The sequence below is a fragment of the Trachypithecus francoisi genome, unplaced genomic scaffold, assembly GCF_009764315.1.
Source record: "Trachypithecus francoisi isolate TF-2019V2 unplaced genomic scaffold, Tfra_2.0 Lachesis_group7, whole genome shotgun sequence".
Taxonomy (NCBI): Eukaryota; Metazoa; Chordata; class Mammalia; order Primates; family Cercopithecidae; genus Trachypithecus; species Trachypithecus francoisi.
In genome coordinates, this window is record NW_022681472.1 from 53,847,789 (window position 1) to 53,866,310 (window position 18,522).

General features: G+C 43.0%; 1 protein-coding gene across 2 annotated transcripts in view; it reads left to right on the top strand.

Moving 5' to 3' along the window:
- The window catches only part of MATN2 (matrilin 2), a 171,481-nt gene that overhangs the window by 121,689 nt on the left and 31,270 nt on the right, over positions 1-18,522 (top strand). For both annotated transcript variants that reach the window (XM_033203596.1, XM_033203595.1), the window contains exons 7-8: positions 7,681-7,803; positions 16,270-16,392. In XM_033203596.1, coding sequence (XP_033059487.1) covers positions 7,681-7,803; positions 16,270-16,392 — 246 coding nt within the window. The remainder of the gene's footprint in view (positions 1-7,680; positions 7,804-16,269; positions 16,393-18,522) is intronic.

Here is an 18,522-nt window from a genome sequence, read left to right on the forward strand (position 1 = left end):
ACACAACAAAAAAGAAAATTTATTGAGTCAAAGGCTATTAACATTTTTAAGGCTTTTGATACATATTCAAAATTATTTTCCAAAAGCGTTGTACCGATTTATACTGTACCATAAGTGTTTAAAGAGCAATTTTTATTTTTAAATTAAATTATTTATGATTTCAATAGGTTTTTGGGGAACAGGTGGTGTTTGGTTACATGGACAAGTCCTTTAGTGGTGATTCTGAGATTTTCAGTACACCCATCACCTGAGCAGGATATGTAATACCAAATGTGTAGTCTTTTATTCCTCACCACCCTCCCACCCCAAGTCCATTGTATCATTCTTATGCCTTAAAGCTTAGCTCCCATTTAAAAGTGAGAAGTGGGATATTTGATTTTCCATTCCTGAGTTACTTCACTTAGAATAATGGTCTCCAACTCCTTCTAGGTTGCTGCAAATGCCATTATTTTGTTCCTTTTTATGGCTGAGTAGTATTCCATGGTGTATATAGACACTATATTTTCTTTATCTACTTGTTGATTGATGGGCATTGGGGCTGGTTCCATATTTTTGCAATTGCAAATTGTGTTGCTATAAACATGTGTGTGCAAGTATCTTTTTCATATAATGACTTATTTTCCTCTGGGTAGATACTCAGTAGTGGGACTGCTGGATCAAATGGAAGATCTACTTTTAGTTCTTTGAGGAATCTCCACACTGTTTTCCATAGTAGTTGTACTAGTTTACATTCCCACCAGCAGTGAAAAAGGAATTTGTCTATTTCATCTTAACACATGGACACATGGTAGGGAACAGCACACACCGGGGCCTGTAGCAGGAAGCAGGGAGAGGGAAAGCATCCAGAAGAATAGCTAATGGATGCTGGGCTTAATACCTGGGTGATGCGCTGATCTGTGCAGCAGACCACCATGGCACATATTTACCTAACAAACCTGCACATTCTGCACATGTACCCTAGAACTTAAAAGTTGAAGAAAAAAAAAGTGTTTCTTAAGGGGGCAACTTTAAAAAATTTTGCTGATTTTCTAGGAGAAAATTTATTCTTTATGCTTTTTTATCATGTCTTTAATACCTGTTCTTCATAAAATTATCCAATTATATATATATATATCTAATTTATAAATGTATATTTATTGGTGTATTATTTGATTAATGAATATTTTCCAATATAAGTGATTGTAAGGGAATCCTACAAATTTCATGCAGCAAGGACTGTGCCTCTTTGTTCAGTGCTGATCCTAGTGCCTGCCCCATGGTGAGTGCTCAGGAGTGTTTACTGAATGAATGAATAGACAGGGAACTGAACATGTCTTCATATATGAGACACTGAAGAGAGAGGGAATAATAAAGATCTGAGCTAAAATAAAAGGAATAGAAGACATAAAAGCAATAGAGAAAATTGGTAAAAACCAAAATGTGGTTTTTTTAGAAGATTAAAAATATTAATAAATGTCTAACCAGACTAGTCAAGGAAGAAAAAAGAGAGAAGACACAAATTACTAATATCAGGAATGAGAAAGTGGACATCAATACATATCCTACAAACTTTGAAGGATAATACAGGCCAAGCATGGTGGATCATGCCTGTAATCTGAACACTCTGGGAGGCCAAAGCAGGAGGATCACTTGAGGCAAGGAGTTCAAGACCAGCCTGGGCAACATAGAGCCCATCTCCACCAAAAAAAAAAAAAAAAAAATATATATATATATATATACACACACACACACACGTATACACACATACATATACATGTATACACACACACATATATATATACAGAAAAATCATGAACAAATTTATGCCAATAACTTTGACAACTTAGATGAAATGAACAAATTCCTTGAAAGACCAAGAATAAATAGAGGCTGGGCATGGTGGCTCATACCTGTAATCCCAGAACTTTGGGAGGCTGAGGTGGGAGGATTGCTTGAGGCCAGGAGTTCTAGATCAGCCTGAGCAACATAGCAAGACCCCATCTCTACAAAAAATAAACTAACTGGGCAAGGTAGCAAGTGCCTGTAGTCCCAGCTACTCAAAAGGCTGAGGCAGGAGGGTTGCGTGAGCCCAGGAGGTTGAGGCTTCAGTGAGCCATGATCACACCACTGCACTCCAGACTGGGCAACAGGGTAAGACCCTGTGCCCTGCCAGACTGAAAAAAAAAAAAAAAAATAGTCTGAATAGATCTCTATCTATTAAAAGAAATGGAATGTGCACTTTAAAACCTTCCCACAGAGAAGACTTCAAACCTAGTTGGCTTAACTGGTGAATTCTACCAAACATTTGAAGAAAAACTAATACTAATTCTACACAAATTATTCCAAAAAATTGAAGAGGAAAAACAATTTTCAACTCATTCTACGAGGCTATCATTGCCCTGATGCCCAAATCAGAAAAGAAAGACATAAAAAAAGAAAACTATATACAAATATGTCTCATGAAATACCTGCAAAAGTTCTTTAAATAGTTTCTAGCAATCAAATTCAATAATATATTAAAAAGTACAATACATCATGACCAAGTGAATTCCAGGAATTCAAAGTTGGCTTAACATTCAAAACTCAATCGATGTAATTCATAATATTAACATACTAAAAAGCCATCTCAATAGATGCAGAAAAGACATTGGATAAGATCTGACATTAATTTATTCTTTAAATAAACTTTCAGCAAATTAGGAATGAAGGTAACTGCCTCAATCTGATAAAGTACATCAATGAAAAAACCATCAGCTAATATCATACTTAATAGTGAAAGACATTGCTTTCTTTCAGGAATAAATTTTCTTTTCCTTTCAGGAACAAAATTTCTTTTCAGATCAGGAATAAAATAATGTCCACTCATACCACTTCTATTTAATATGGTACTGGAAGTTCTAGCCGGTGCAATAAGACAGAGAAAGATAAATAAATGATACCTAGATTGTAAAAAAAAACCCATCTTTATTAACAGATAACATGATCACCTATGTAGAAAATCCAATGGAATCTACAAAAAAGCTACTAGAACTTTTAATAGCAAGTGAATTTATCAAGGTTGCAGGACACAAACTTAGTATACAAAAATAAGTTAGTTTTATATACTTACAATGGACAATCAAAATATAAAATTTAAAAAATACCTTTCAGGCTGGGCGCGGTGGCTCATGCCTGTAATCCCAGCACAATGGGAGACCAAAGTGGGCGGATCACTTGAGGTCAGGAGTTTGAGACAAGCCTGGCCAACGTGGTGAAACCTTGTCTCTACTAAAAATACAAAAATTAGCCAGGCATGGTGGCAGGTGCCTGTAATACCAGCTACTTGGGAAGCTGAGGCAGGGGAATTGCTTGAACCCAGGAGGCAGAGGTTTCAGTGAGCTGAGATTGCGCCACTGCATTCCAGCCTGGGTGACAGAGCAAGACTCTGTCAAAAAAAAAAAAAAAAAAAAAAAAGACAAGCCTCTCAATAAAAATGGGCAAAATATTTGAATAGACACTTCACCAAAGAATATATGGAGGTGGCAAAGAAGCATATGAAAATATATTCAACAACATTAGTCATTAGGTAAATACAAAGTGAAGTCATATTGAGATAATCATACCCACTAGAGTGACTGAAATTACCAAGTGTTGATGAGGATACGGAGCAACTGGAACTCTCATAAATTGCTGGTGGGAATGTTTAAGCAGTTAAGCATACATGTCCCATATGACTCAGCCATTATGCAAGAGGAATGAAAGCATATGTACACACAAAAACTTGCACATTAATGTTCATAGCTGCTTTATTTGTGATAGCCCCAAACTGGAAACAGGTAAACAGCCCTTCAGCAAGTGAATGGATAAACAAATTGTGTTGTAATCACATAGTGAAATACTACTCTGCAATAAAAAGGAACAAACTATTGACACACATATGAATATGGATGAATCTCAAAATAATTATACTGAATGAGAGAAACCAGACCAAAAATAATACATACTATATGATTATATTTATTTAAAATTCCATAGGGAGATAAAAAAAAGAAGATAAAAATAAAATTCTAGAAAATGCAAACTGATTTATCTGGATAGAAGATAAATGGTTATTTGGGACTGGAGAGGGTGGGGAAGAATGAATTAGAAAGGGGCAGGAGGAAAGTTTTGAGAGTAATACATATGCTCGTTATTTTGATTGTGGCGATGGTTTCATGGCAGGATACATATGCAAAATGCATCAGATTGTTTTTCTTGAGTATATGCAGTTTGGTTTTTGTCAATTATACCTCATAAAAACTAAAAACAAGTAGAAGAGACTGTATTATTCCAAAATTGCTATGCCATAAAACACAAAGAGAGGCTGTGGAAATGTTCTGGCCCATCACTATCCAGTGGGACACTCGGGTTGATGGAATGCTCTGTTTGCATCAGATAGTACAATAGTCAGGAGCCATATGTGGCCATTGAGCACTTGAGATACAGCCAGTGCAACCCAGCAACTGAATTTTTGTTTCGTTTTTTTGTTGTTGTTGTTGTTAGAGACAGGCTCTTGCTTTGTTGCCCAGGCTGCAGTGCAGTGGTACAGTCATAGCTCATAGCTCACTGCAATCACCAACTCCTGGGCTCATAAGATCCTCTGGCCTCAGCCTCCCTTGTAACTGGGACTATAGGCAGGTGCCACCATGCTCAGCTAGCTTAAAAAAATTATTCTTTTGCCGGACGCAGTGGCTCATGCCTGTAATCCTAGCACTTTGGGAGGCTGAGGCGGGTGGATTGCCTGAGTTCAGGAGTTCGAGAACAGCCTGGGCAACACAGTGAAACCCTGTCTCTACTAAATTACAACAAATTAGCTGGGCGTGGTGGCGTGCGCCTGTAGTCCCAGCTACTCAGGAGGCTGAGGCAGGAGAATTGCTTGAACCCAGGAGGCGGAGGTTGCAGTGAGCTGAAATTGTGGCACTGCACTCCATCCTGGGCAACAGAGCGAGACTCCATCTCAAAAAAAAAAAAAAAATTCTTTTTTTAGAAATGGGGTCTTGCTGTGTTGCTCAGGCTGGTCTCAAATTTCTGGGTTCAAGCAATCCTCCAGCCTCAGCTTCACAGAGCACTGGGATTACAAGCATGAGCCACCACCCCTGGCTGAATTTTTATTGTTATTTCATTTTAATCAATTTTAATTTAAATAGACATATTAGGCAGAATGGTTCTAGATTAAGGGAGACTAAGCAGATACGAAAACAAAATACAGTCTCTGACTCTAGACTAGATCCTGTACTGAAAGGTGAAAAATGCTATGATGAACATAATTAAGTCAACTGACAAGATTAGAATATGGATGGTAGATTAAATGTAAGTATTGTATCAATGTAAACTTATGAAATTTATAACCATACTGCAGTTATATAAGAGAATATCCCTCCTCTTAGGAAACACAGACTGTTTTTAAGGGAAAGGACCAGAATGTATATAATGTAACCTCACCTAGGTCAGAGAGATGACCAAGTAATCACAAGAATGGGGTAAAATGTTAACAAAGGTGAATCTGGGTAAAGAGTATGTAAGTGTTTCTTGTGCTATTTTTATGTTTGTAACTTTTTGTAAGCTTGAAATTGTTTTAAAAGGGAAAGATTTTTAAAATGCCTTTATATATGACTATGGTATTGCAATTATATTGTTTATAAAGACTCCCAGTGTTTTAAAGCTACATTATGAAGCATTTATGGACAAAACAGTACAATATCTGGGCCAGGTGTGGTGGCTCACTCCTGTAATCCCAGCACTTTGGAAGGCTGAGGCAGGTGGATCACGAGGTCAGGAGTTCTAGACTAGCCTGGCCAAGATGGTGAAACCTCATCTCCACTAAAAATACAAAAATTAGCTGGGTGTGGTGGCAGGCGCCTGTAATCCCAGCTACTTGGGAGGCTGAGGCAGTAGGATTGCCTGAACCCAGGTGGCAGAGGTTGCAATGAGCCAAGATTGCACCACTGCACTGCAGCCTGGTGTTAGGGTGAGACTCCATCTCAAAAAAAAAAAAAAAAAAAATTAGTCAGGCATGATGGCACGCACCAGTAATTCCAGCTACTCAGGAAGCTGAAGCAGGAGAATTGCTTGAACCTGGGAGGCAGAGGTTGCAGTGAGCCTAGATTGCACCATTGCACATCAGCCTGGGCAACAGAGCGAGACTCTGTCTCAAAACACATAATAATAATAATAGTAATAATAGTAATAATAACAATACAATGTCTGGAGTTTGCTTCAAAGTAATGTGGGCTCTTACTACAGAGAGTTGGAACATAGTTGAAAGCAGAGCAGCCATAGATTGATTCTCCTGAAGCTAGGTGATATGTACATGGATTTATTATACTACTCAGTCCATTTTTGAAATTGGACATGATTGTATATTTTGCTTAACGTTTCCATAAGTTTAAATTGGGAAAAATTGGCATCTTACTCAACATTTTTTCCTTTCAAGAATATTGTATATCTTTCCCTTACTCAGTTTGTTTCCTCTGGTATGGATTGGGAACTCTCATTTATACCAAATTATTTATTAGGAAGATTATTTATGCAGTTTAAATGTTCCTTAAAATAATAAAAACCCTCATCAAAACAAAGACTCCTTTTAAGATTCCATCAGTGGTCATTTATTTCAAGCAATTTTAAACAATGTTTTCAAGTTCCACTCTGGGAAAATACTTTGCTCAGATTCTGCAATAAAAGTTTATTTCCATATTTAAAAATACTTGTACAAAAAATACGAAAAAAGAAGAAATAAAAAATAAAGAACAAAAACAAAAAAATACACAAGTAAAATTTCTTTATGACAAATTTCATGAAATACTTTAAAAAAATATATTTTGGTTTAAATTAGTATATCCCTAGAGGTCACATTCTCTGTGAATCTTGAGGTAAAGATCCTGTTTATGTGCAGTCGAGCCCAGTAAAGTAACCAGGAGGTGTTTTGAACTCAGAGTATTTATGCTTTTCACTCCTAGGCCTTATTTTTCCCAGGAGGTGAGTTTGTGTCTTATTGTTTGGCTTACTGTTTGATGGGTATAAGTGGTTTGGAGTTTGGCTTTGGGAACGTTTAATTGTTTTAATTGCTTAAATTTGCTAAAACACTCAGCTAAACCATTCTCAGCCTACAGTCTGGCAAATACCCCATTTTCATTTTAGTGGCTCTTACATGAATCAAGACAAGGACAGCGTGTTCACAAATTTGTTGGTTGCATAAACGTTTTTTAATATGTCAGGAAGTTTGTCTTTGCCTAGCAGAAGAGTCCAGGTGTAATAACAATAATAATAATAGAAGAAGAAGGAGGAGGAGGAGGAGGAAGGAAGGAAGGAAGGAAGGAAGGAAGGAAGGGAAGGAAGGAAGGAAAAAAGAAAGAGGAAGGAAGGAAGGAGGGAAAGAGGAGGAGGGAGGGAGGAGGGAAGAGGGAGGAGGAGGAAGGGAGGGAGGAGGGGGAAGGGGAAGGGAGAGGAGGGGAAGGAGGGAAGAGGAGAAGAAGAAGGAGAAGGAAAGAAGGAGAAGAAGTTTCTCTTAGGAGAGGCCATATCTCTAAACATGGAAGTAGCTTTATTGGGAGACCCCTTCATGGTGTGACTCTGTGAGGTGTGGGATTTTACCTGTTTAGGAAAATGAAGACTGGAAATCCTTGGTTTTCATATGCTAGTTGTATTGATTGGTTTGCCATTCTTGTGATTTTTCCTTCTTGCCAGAGATAGACTACTGTGCCTCATCTAATCACGGATGTCAGCATGAGTGTGTTAACACAGATGATTCCTATTCCTGCCGCTGCCTGAAAGGCTTTACCCTGAATCCAGATAAGAAAACCTGCAGAAGTAAGTTACAGTGGGAGTTGGAGGAGGGCTTGTTCTGCTAAATGCTCCTCTAGTTAGTTTTCCTTTCCGTACAAATCTTAAGAAAGATGTACTTGTATTCAGCATTGTTTCTATTAACATTACTCTGTCCTTTACTTTTTCAATAGATCCTATTATGTGGATGATTTTTAGATATTGAATAGATCTGGTCATTAGATTCAATTAGCCAAGTGGGGACCCAAGCTGAAACTCCCACCTATGTGAAATGCAGGTGCACTCTCCCTCCCCCTTATTCCATAGCACTGGGATCTTGGAAAAAGAAAAGAATGGGCCCAGAGATGACAGGTAGAAGGAGCTGGTTTCTTCTAGTTCTACAAGATAAGACACTTGATGGATGCTAAGAGGGAGGACATTGCAGCTGTATTCCCTTTGATAGGAAAGAAGAAGAAAAATGAGACTCTAGGACATCCCAGCAGGATTCAAGGGGTACAGGGTGTCAGCGGGATGATATTGAGGATATGCTGAGTGCCTCAAATGCCTGTCATCTGGCACATCAAGGGGCATGATTGGGGATCTGAGCACAGGCCCCAGAGGGCACCTGTTTAAGACAAACCATTCCCAAGAGACTGCTAGAATGGACAGCCCACAAGGACAGAGGCGATTGTCTTTTTCTCACTGCTGAATTCTCAAAAGCTCAAAGAGTACTTGGCATTCACAGAAGTGCACAATGTTTGCTGAATGGGAATGAGTAAGTGAATCTTTCTACGATGTATCATCCTGGAGAAATTGTGGGTATTTTTTTTTTTTTTAATTCTTCAATCTTGTTAGAAAGATAGCCTTTTTTAGGCGTGCAAGTTGTGGATTTTTTTTTCAGGAAGTCTTTCCCTAGTCAGTCCACAGTTAGGCACACTGAATTGTTTGGGGTCTGCTGACAATGTCATTCATAGAACTCTCTGGAGCTTCCATTGAGGGATGTAATTTTCTGTATGCTTCTTCACCCATTTCTTCCTGATGGTGTGTACAGCAGTGTTCTGCATGGTAAGACTGTGTTTTCAAAGGTTTCACATATATCTTTTTTGAAAAGCACCATGAGCTGTTTAACTGAATCCAGATGAGTCACATTCTGCTCATAGCACAGATTAACTTTCCTAGTCATTCTAGCAAGTGTTAAACTGTGTATAGTGGCAGATGGTTGCAAATCCCGGATTTTGAAATGGAGCCTCTCTTATAAAACTATTCCCACTGCCTTGTGAGGGTACAAACCCTGGACACATTCAAGCATTAAATGAAAATTTTAATGGAGAGCATTCAGAATGTGAAAACAATTAGATAAGCTATTTTCCATAAGACCGCACATGCCTGCAATAGGTCAGAGGGCCAACTTTTCTGGTCTGGCCACTCCTCTGTGCTATTTACACCTTTTGCTAGGAGTGGGTGTGTGAGGGACTGACTGCACCCAGGGGAAATCACTCCCAGGTGGACTCATATTTGCAGACCCAAAGCTCTTCTGTGGGTGGTGATTAGATCTGGTTCAGCTCAGATGCTCATTGCAAGCTTCCTCATGTGTTACTGATGGAGGGGGAAAAAGGAAACAAGTCAGGCCTGGGGCTATGGGCAGAAGACATTTTCTGCATCTCTTACCAATTGTCTGAGTCCCTCGACTTCTGCTACTCCCTCCACACCCTTCCTGGAGAGGCACTTGGTATAAGAGGAGGTCCAGTGCAATGCAGGCATGCATGGAAAGAAGAAGATTGAGAATGGAAGGGCGAGTAGAGAGGGAGTGACCATTTGGGAGTGGTCTGAGCGCTACAGATTGGTCCCCAGGTGGGCCTGTTTGCAAGCTAGCTGTGGCCCAGACCAGAGTCCCTAATGCTCATCCATGTATATTCAGTGGGTATAGCACCTCTTTAGCCAGGCACCCTACTTTTTCATCCAAGAAAAATGAAATTTGTTCCTAAAGGCTCGTGTCCTCATCAGCCCTCACCCAGCATCCTGCCTCATCGTTACATTTTCCATTGTCTTTGCTGTGAACCCAACTCTGACTCCTGAGGTCAGCCTGCAGGAGCGGCCTCTGACTTCATGCTTGCATTCAGTCCATTAGGGCAAGACAGCTATAAACGGAAGCGAGTGCTCACTAGTCTCTCTGGAGCATTATGTGGATGAGGGAAGCCAAGAAATTGGGCTTAAAAATCTGGAGTCCGTTGTTAGAAGCCTGAGGTCTCTTGAGTGATCTGAGCATTACAAATCTGCAGCCCAGGGTACAGCCATTTACATTGAATAGTAGGTTGATGGATGTGGGCAATTTTCAAATCTAATATGAAATCTGTTTTTAAAGGAATTTGATGTCATCCAAATTAAACTGGGGGGAAAAAGATCAAGGCAGAATCCTACTGGAGAAAAGACTCTTGGCCAGGATTTGTTCTTGCTCCTCATCTGGGCACAATTTCTCCTCCTGGAGAGTGCTGTCATCAGTTTACGGCATGAATTATTAAGGCAGCAGTGCAAAGCACAGAAACTATGACTGCCCTTCCTGCCCAGGTAGAGCCCTAGGGCCAAATCAGATGTGGTTTATCCCCTTTGCTGGACTCCAGGATCCCTGATTCTGGTACCATGATGAGCACTCTCAAGAATTGGTGTGAAGCCCACAGGTTTGACTGAGCCAAGAGACGTGATGTCCAGGCTTGGCAATGTCACTCATATTGGTTATGTGTCTCTGAGCAGCTACTTTCTACTTCTCAGGACCTGGATTTCCTAAACTGTAGGAACAGGACTTCCTGCCTTAACACCCTGTTGCCTCTCCAGTTTTTTTGAAACTTATTATCTGTGCACTCTGTTGGTATCAAAATGTACTGCCTGGGGTCACTGATCTTTCATGGTTTCAACTTACCTCCTCAGGGCTCCAACTCTTTCACAAGTTAGCACTCAGAAAGATCGTTTGATTTGTTTGCTGACAGTCCTGTCATCTGACCTCACAGAGCTTTAGTGGACACTTCGGGCCTTACCCGATTAAGTTGTGTCCCTCCTGACCTGTGGGTGCCACATCAGAGCACCTATCATGGTACCAGATACAGGATGCACAGTAGGTCCTCAATAAATATTTAGTGAATGAATAAGTGAGTGAGTGAATATCTAAGAAGCACACACATGAGGAAATACGACAAAAGGGTGGTGAGAAGGCAAAGAGCCACTGTTAAAACTCTGCTAAAAAGAACCATTTGGAGAAGGTTTTTTTTTTTTTTTCCCAGACAGAATCTCCTTCTGTTGCCCAGGCTGGAGTGCAGTGGAGCAGTCTTGGCTCACTACAACTTCTGTCTCCCAGGCTCGGGTGATTGTGTCACTTTGGCCTCCCGAGTAGCTGGGACTACAGGGGTGCACCACCATGCCTGACTAGTTTTTGTATTTTTAGTAGAGATGGGGTTTCACCATGTTGTTCAGGCTGGTCTCAAACTCCTGGACTCAAGTGATCCACCCGCCTCAGTCTCCCAAAGTGCTGGGATTACAGGCCTGAGCCACCACACCCAGCCGAAAAGGGTGGTATTTGAATTGTTGTGGGCCAGATTGCTGGGTGATAACCTCTTTAAGAATCTAAATGTTTTTCAGTTGAATTACCTTATGTGTAAATCATTCTTTAAAAAAAAAAAATCTTGCTTGAAACATTGTTTACTAATTTATTTTAATTTTTTAAAAATGTTTTTCTTTTTATATTTTTATTATATGTGCTGCCGAAGTGAGCACTCCTTTTTATATTTTTAAAATTGATGTAACATAGTTGTACATCTTTTTGGCATTTTTTTAAAATTGACAAATAAAAATTGTATACTTTTATTGTGTACAATATGTTGTTTTGAAATATGTAAATATAAATTTTTCTTAAAGACAACATTGGCTTTTTTATTGTGGCAAAATATATGTAACATAAAATGTACCATTTTAACCATTTTTAAGTACATAGTCCAGTGGTATTAAGCACATGCACATTACTGTGTAACCATCACCACCTTCAATCTTCAGAACTTCTTCATCATCCCAAACTAAAACTCTATACCCATTAAACGATAATTCCCCAGCTCCCCCTCCTCCATCTCCTGGCAGCCACCAATCTACTTTTTGTCTATGAATTTGACTATTCTAGGTGCCTCATATAAGTGGAATCAGAATGTTTGTCCTTTTGTAACCAGCTTATGTAGCTTGACATAATGTCTTGAAGGTTCATTCAGCTGTAGGACGTGTCAGAATTTCCTTCCTTTTTAAGGCTGAATAAGGTTCCATTGTATCTAGACATCGTCCTTTGTTCATCCTGTGATAGACCCCTGGGTTGCTTCCACCTTTTGGCTTTTGTTTATTAATACAGCTCTGAACTTGGGTGCGTATACCCAGAAGTGGAATTGCTAGATCATATGGTTAATTCTATATTTAATTTTTTGAGGAACCGCTATGCTGTTTTCCACAGTGGCTGAATGCTGGGTTTTAAAGAGAGAGTTGGCTAAAGATCATTTCCCCTTTCCCTGATGGTGTAATGGAGTGATTCCTACAGGCCCCAGACTGCGGGCCCTTCCTATTCTGTGTTTGTCTGTCTGTCTGTGGCTGGTGTTTTATCTCATTTTTCTCCATCGAAGCTCTTGGCTTGTTTCCTGGCACTCAGTTATGGCCTGCACAGGTGAGGCTGCTGCTGAGTCAGGTAGGTGAATGGAAACTGCACACAGCTAACAATATCCTGCCTCTCCTCACATGGGAGCGGGTTCTAGAGAGACAGCGCCAAGGGTCAGTGATACAGCAAGGTGATGTCCCTTCTTCTAGGCCATCCATGCGTGTTGTGGCCTTCTCCCCATGCACTCTGTCTGCAGCCATTCTGCTCATACTCTGGGCATGAAGCAAGCTCCAGCCACCAGTCACCTGGAAGGGCACCTCACAGATTCTTTTTTTTTATTATTTTTTTTTAAGGTGGAATCTCGCTCTGTCACCCAGGCTGGAGTACAATGGCATGATCTTGGCTCACTGCAACCTCCATCTCCTGGGTTCAAGTGATCCTCTCACCTCTGCTTCCCGAGTAGCTGGGACTACAGATGTGTACCACCATACCTGGCTGATTTTTGTATTGTTAATAGAGGCGGGATTTCACCATGTTGGCCAGGCAGGTCTGGAACTCCTGACCTCAAGTGATCCACACACCTTGGCCTCCCAAAGTGCTGGGATTACAGGCATGAGCCACCGTGCCCAGCCGGATCCTTTAACAAAGACCCTTTGAGAGGTCCCTCAGGTCTGGGTCCCACTCACATCTCCATTTTTACTAGCAGTGGGTCTTGATCAAGTTATTAACCTCACTATACCTCAATTTCTCAGCTTTGAAATATGGATAACAATCACACATATCTTGCAGGGTCAAATGAAGTTATGTTTGTAAAGTGGCTGGCACAGCATCTGGTATTTAGCAGGTGTTTAACAAATGGCAGCAGCTATGATTATCATTTCTAAAGTTACTATCAGATTGCCACTAATAGTGAGAAAAATAAAGATGGCATGGTCCCTGCTTGTGAAACTCAATCTAGTGAGAGAAACAGACTTTGAACCATCACAGATACAAAATATACTACGTAACCATTGTGATGAATGCAATGAAAGAGAGATCCTGTAGAAAGAACTGACTTCATTTGGGAGGTCACAAAGGATGACAAAATGACGTTGAGCTGACTGTGAAGGAAGATAGAGGTTAGCCAGTGCAGCGAGGAGCCACTGAGGCAAGAGGGTAACGTGTCATATCTTCAAATGATTTGTGGATGTGAACTTCGTCAAATAACTTTTGGGCAGATACATGGTAAGAATAAAATGTATTCATTACTTTGTGATTTCAGATCATTTTCCCTGTATCAATTATAGTGTTTTTTGTTCACACAGAACAGGAAATCCAATTAATGGTGTCTTAAGGACATTTATTTTGTACCTAACAAGTCCAAAGGTGGTTGGTTCTATGGATGGCTCAGTGACTCAGTGATATTATCAAGAATCCAGACTCTTTCTTTCTATTCTGGCAAAGCATGTTGCATTTTCATCTTCATCCTTGTCACCTCTTGGTTACAAGATGGTTGTTGCAGCTCCCAGCATCATATCCTCACACTACTAGACTCAAAGGCAGAAAGGACAGAGGACAGAGAAAAACGTTTCTCTTCATACACCTTTGTTTTTTTGTTTTTTGTTTTTTGTTTTTTTTTTTTGAGACAGAGTCTCAGGCTGGAGTGCAGTGGCACAATCTCAGCTCACAGCAACCTCTGCCTCCTGGGATCAAGCGATTCTTGTGCCTCAGCCTCAAGTAGCGAGATTGCAGGCGCGTGCCCCCATGCCCAGCTAATTTTGTTTTTGTTTGTTTGTTTTTAGTAGAGGTGGGGTTTCACCATGTTAGCCAGGTTGGTCTTGAACTCCTGACCTCAAGTGATCTGCCCACCTTGGCCTTCCAATGTGCTGGGATTACAGGCATGAGCCACTGCTCCTGGCCACCTTTGTCTTTTCAGGAAGAAAAATTTTTCTTGAGGGTCCCCAGTAGACTTCTTTTGTTTCATTGGTCAGAACTAGGGCATATTCTCACCCCTTGACCAATAACTGACAAAGAAGAACATGGTTGCCACGCTGGCTCAGACCAGCCATGACTCATGCTTGGGGGTCATGGGGTAATGGTTATTGGCAAGACAACCAACAGTGTCTGCCACATCCCCAGAGAAAGAACAATGCTGTGCAGTTAAACTGATCCAGCCCATCCAGTGAGGTTGGTGGTGACCTTTTCCTGCAACGCGAGTCTCATAAAGGCTCTCCACAAGCTCATTTTGTGTCCTTTTCCAGTTCTCCGTCTCCCCTGGAGCCTGCTATATGTGGGGTCTTACAGCTTTAGCATTTTCTACCAGGAAAGGAATTGCTTATTTGCTGGTTATGACACAGTTTCCATCTGCTGGCAGAAACACAGCATGGATAGAGTGACCTTATCATAGGACAGAATTGCAATAGTCTGGGGCAGCATCAGAGATGTGCCTCCTCCAGTCCCATGATAGGATGCCAGTGTGATCTCAACAGAGCAAGGTGAAGCATTTGGACCCTTCTTCATTGAACTGCCAACTCCTGCCTCCCTAAATAACTGGATATTTTGCAAGATCACCTTTTGTTTATTCTGCCTCGTGCCATCCAATGTCACTGTCAGATGTCACTGTAGACAGAACTCTCTACATGCTTTGAGCCCTAGTGATCAGGTTAATTTAAGAGAGAGACTGGATTTTCTTAGCTTTTCCATCTTTCTTGCAAGGAGGTAGGCTGGGGAGTGTGGCCCTCACCCCAGCTCTCAGCTCTTTGGCCATTGACTCAGTTCAGCTCAGCTCAACTGAGCCTTGGCTTGCTCTTTGGCCATCAAAGAGGGAAAATGCTAGAGAATCCACAGGTATACTTCAGGTGCCAGGCTCTCTTTTAAGCAAGCTCCGGGAGAGCAGGAGCTGTTTTCTCTGCGTCCTATAGCTCACCTGGTTTCCTGAAGATTTAGTGAAGTTTGCCTACCTTTCTACCTCTACTGCAAAGTCTTCTTTAAGACATAACCCTGGCCTTGTCACCTCCACCAAAATTCTCACCTCCAGTCACCCGTTTAGAGCCTTCGCCGATCCATCCTGGGGCTTGCAAAGCCCACACGACCAGCCATGCTCAGGTGGGCCAGTTCCCTCTGCCTCCCAGCCTCCTCTCTCTCCCATGCTCCAGCCATACCCAGCTCCTCACAACTCCCCAGGCATGCCTCTCGCCCTCATCCCCGGGCATTTGTGTTCACTGTCCCCTCATCCTGGGGTATTCGCATTCACGGTCCCCCCGTCCCCGGGCGTTCGCGTTCATTGTCCCCCCCATCCCCGGGCATTTGCGTTCACGGTCCCCTCATCCCGGGGCGTTCGCGTTCACTGTCCCCCCCGTCCCTGGGCATTCACGTTCACGGTCCCCTCGTCCCCAAGCGTTCGCGTCCACTGTCCCCTCGTCCCCAGGCGTTTGTGTTCACTGTCCTCTCGTCCCCAAGCACTTGTGTTTTTTGTCCCCTCACCCTCAGGCGTTTGTGTTTGCTATCCTCAAGTCCTCACATTCTCCTTCCTGTGGAGCTCCCTTACTTATGGAACTCCTCCTCCTCCCTGGGGCCTCCAGTTGGCCTCATCTCTTCTTGGAAGACCCTCTCACCCCAGGACTCAGTGAGGCCCCTGCTCTGTGCTCTGCATTGTCTTACAGTTGCTGTCCTTGCCTGACTCCTCACTAGAGCCTGCATCCCTTGAGGCAAGGCCTCCATCTTAGTCATCATTAAATCCCTGCATCTAGCTCAAGGCCTGGCACTTGGTTGGCAGACGAATGAATGATCTGTCCCAGCTCACCTCAGCAGGTGGCACCCACCAGCCCTCTCCATGGGGGTTCTTGGAAGCCCCGAGCGGCTGCTGTCAGCCCTGGGAGAAGCCCAGAGTCTGAAGGAGGGTCTGTCCTTCTTCCCCTCAGGGATCAACTACTGTGCACTGAACAAACCAGGCTGTGAGCACGAGTGCGTCAACACGGAGGAGAGCTACTACTGCCGCTGCCGCCGTGGCTACACTCTGGACCCCAACGGCAAAACCTGCAGCCGTGAGTGTACCCTAGGGGTGGGCTGCTGATGGAGGGTGGGGTCCACTCACAGGCGCTGGCGGGCTCACTAGCAACCAGTCATTTCTGGAGCCCCTGGGGTTTCCTGATGGTCCATCAGGTTCATCACCCATAGAATATGACTATTAATACTATTGGCCTACCCAACTTGGGTTTCAAGGATTAAAAGAATTAATAGGAATAGTCTGGGCATTGTGGCTCATGCTGTAATCCCAGCACTTTGGGAGGCCAAGGTGGACGGATCACCTGAGGTCAGGAATTCAAGACCAGCCTGGCCAACATGGTGAAACCCCATATCTACTAAAAATACAAAAAATTAACTGGGTGTGGTGGCGGGCACCTGTAATCCCAGCTACTCGGGAGGCTGAGGCAGGAGAATTGCTTGAACCTAGGAGGCGGAGGTTGCAGTCAGCTGAGATTGCACCATTGCACTCCAGCCTAGGCAACAAGAGCAAAACTTTATCTCAAAGAAAAAAAAAAAAGGCGTAAAATACTTAGAACAATGCTGCTAGGCATAAGCACTCCTTAAATGTCAACTAATATTAGTATTTTCTGTTGAGCGCATTTACTAGGTCAGACAGGCCTAATTTCAAATCCAACCTCTCCCACCTACTAGATGTGTGTGACCTTGGGCAATTTATTTAACTTCTCCATGCTTTGATTTCCCATCTATGACAAAAAGCAAAACTAATAGTCATATTGTTCCTGCAGGGTTTTTATAGGGAGAAATCGGGGCCATTTCGATACATTAGCCTGGTGCCTGACACAGGGTAAACTTCCAATCAAGGGGAACAGTTGTGGAGACTGTGAGAGTGCCAGTGCCTGGCGCCACACTGGGACAAGAGGCTGGAGGGGACAGACCTTGGAAAGCAGTGGGCTACAGAGGCTGACCTGAGGGCAGAATCAAGAAACATGGGATTTTCTGAGAAAGCTTGTCTTAATTTTCTTGTGTCAGAGCCACAACAAAGCTCCACTGGATGATGTAAATGTATGGGAACTTGCAGACTCTGCCAGCTGGGCAGCTCCGTGGTTTTTTATGAGGTACCGTCTCCACGAGTCCTGGCCAGCAGGGTGGGAGTGCCTGAGTGTGGCAATGGACCCTATGCCCTTGGCATGCGGGAGAGGGCCCCACCTCCATGACATGGCCTATGCAGAAGGGGCCCTTTGTGTGCCTTTCCCCTCAGCAAGCTCCACATCTGCTCCCCTTTGGAGACAGAGATAGATTGTGAGTAAGGACAATGCAGCTGTTGAGCACTGGGCTCCACACGGCCGGCAGGGAAGTTTCCCAGATGAAATAAGAGGTCCAGGGCAGTCCTCAGGAAAGCGGGCCCCTCCAGTGTCCAGAGAGAACAAAGTGCCTCGGTAAAGGCTTTCTAAGGACTGATCTCGGAGGCCAAAGGGCTTTTGAACTGGAAAGTTGGTGCCAAAGTCAGTGCCTGCTGTGTGTTGCCTCTGCGTGTCTGTGAGTCCTCATGAGAGACCATCAGGGAGCGGGTCTCCCATTCGACGGGAGATGCCCTGGTGACCATGGATCTGTATGTGTCCTGTTTCCTGGAGTGTTAGGTCTGCCTGCTGATGGCCCTGGCAGTTTTCCCAGGGCAGGTGGTCTTGACCTGACTGAGCCCACACAGATCACCAGGGACATGGCCTGACTGCCCCTCCCAGCATGCTTCCGGGGGCCAGAAGAGTTCTAAGGACAGACCACAAGAGATCCGGACCCTCCCGTCTCTCTGGGATCTAGTCAACTCAAAGTACAAACCAAGCCATTTCTGTCTCGCAGTTCTTAGAGAAAGCCATGGGCTTCTGCTTTCCCTGAGGGATCAGAGAGCCCAGGCCATAAAGACAGCAAGCGCTTCTGAGGCACTCACTCTGCAGCCAATGCCCTGAGCACCCTCCATGTATAAACTCCCTGCATCCTCACAGCCACCCTACTAGGCACCCACATTTTTGTCCCCATTAGGGGAAACTATGACACAAAGAGATTAAGTCACTGTCCTAGGGTCCTGTGACTAGCAAATGGCAACATCGGGATGTGAACACAGGCATGTATCTCCCAAGATCCAGCAAGTGTTCGCAGGAGGTACATCCACCAGTGGAATGTTCCAGAAGGCA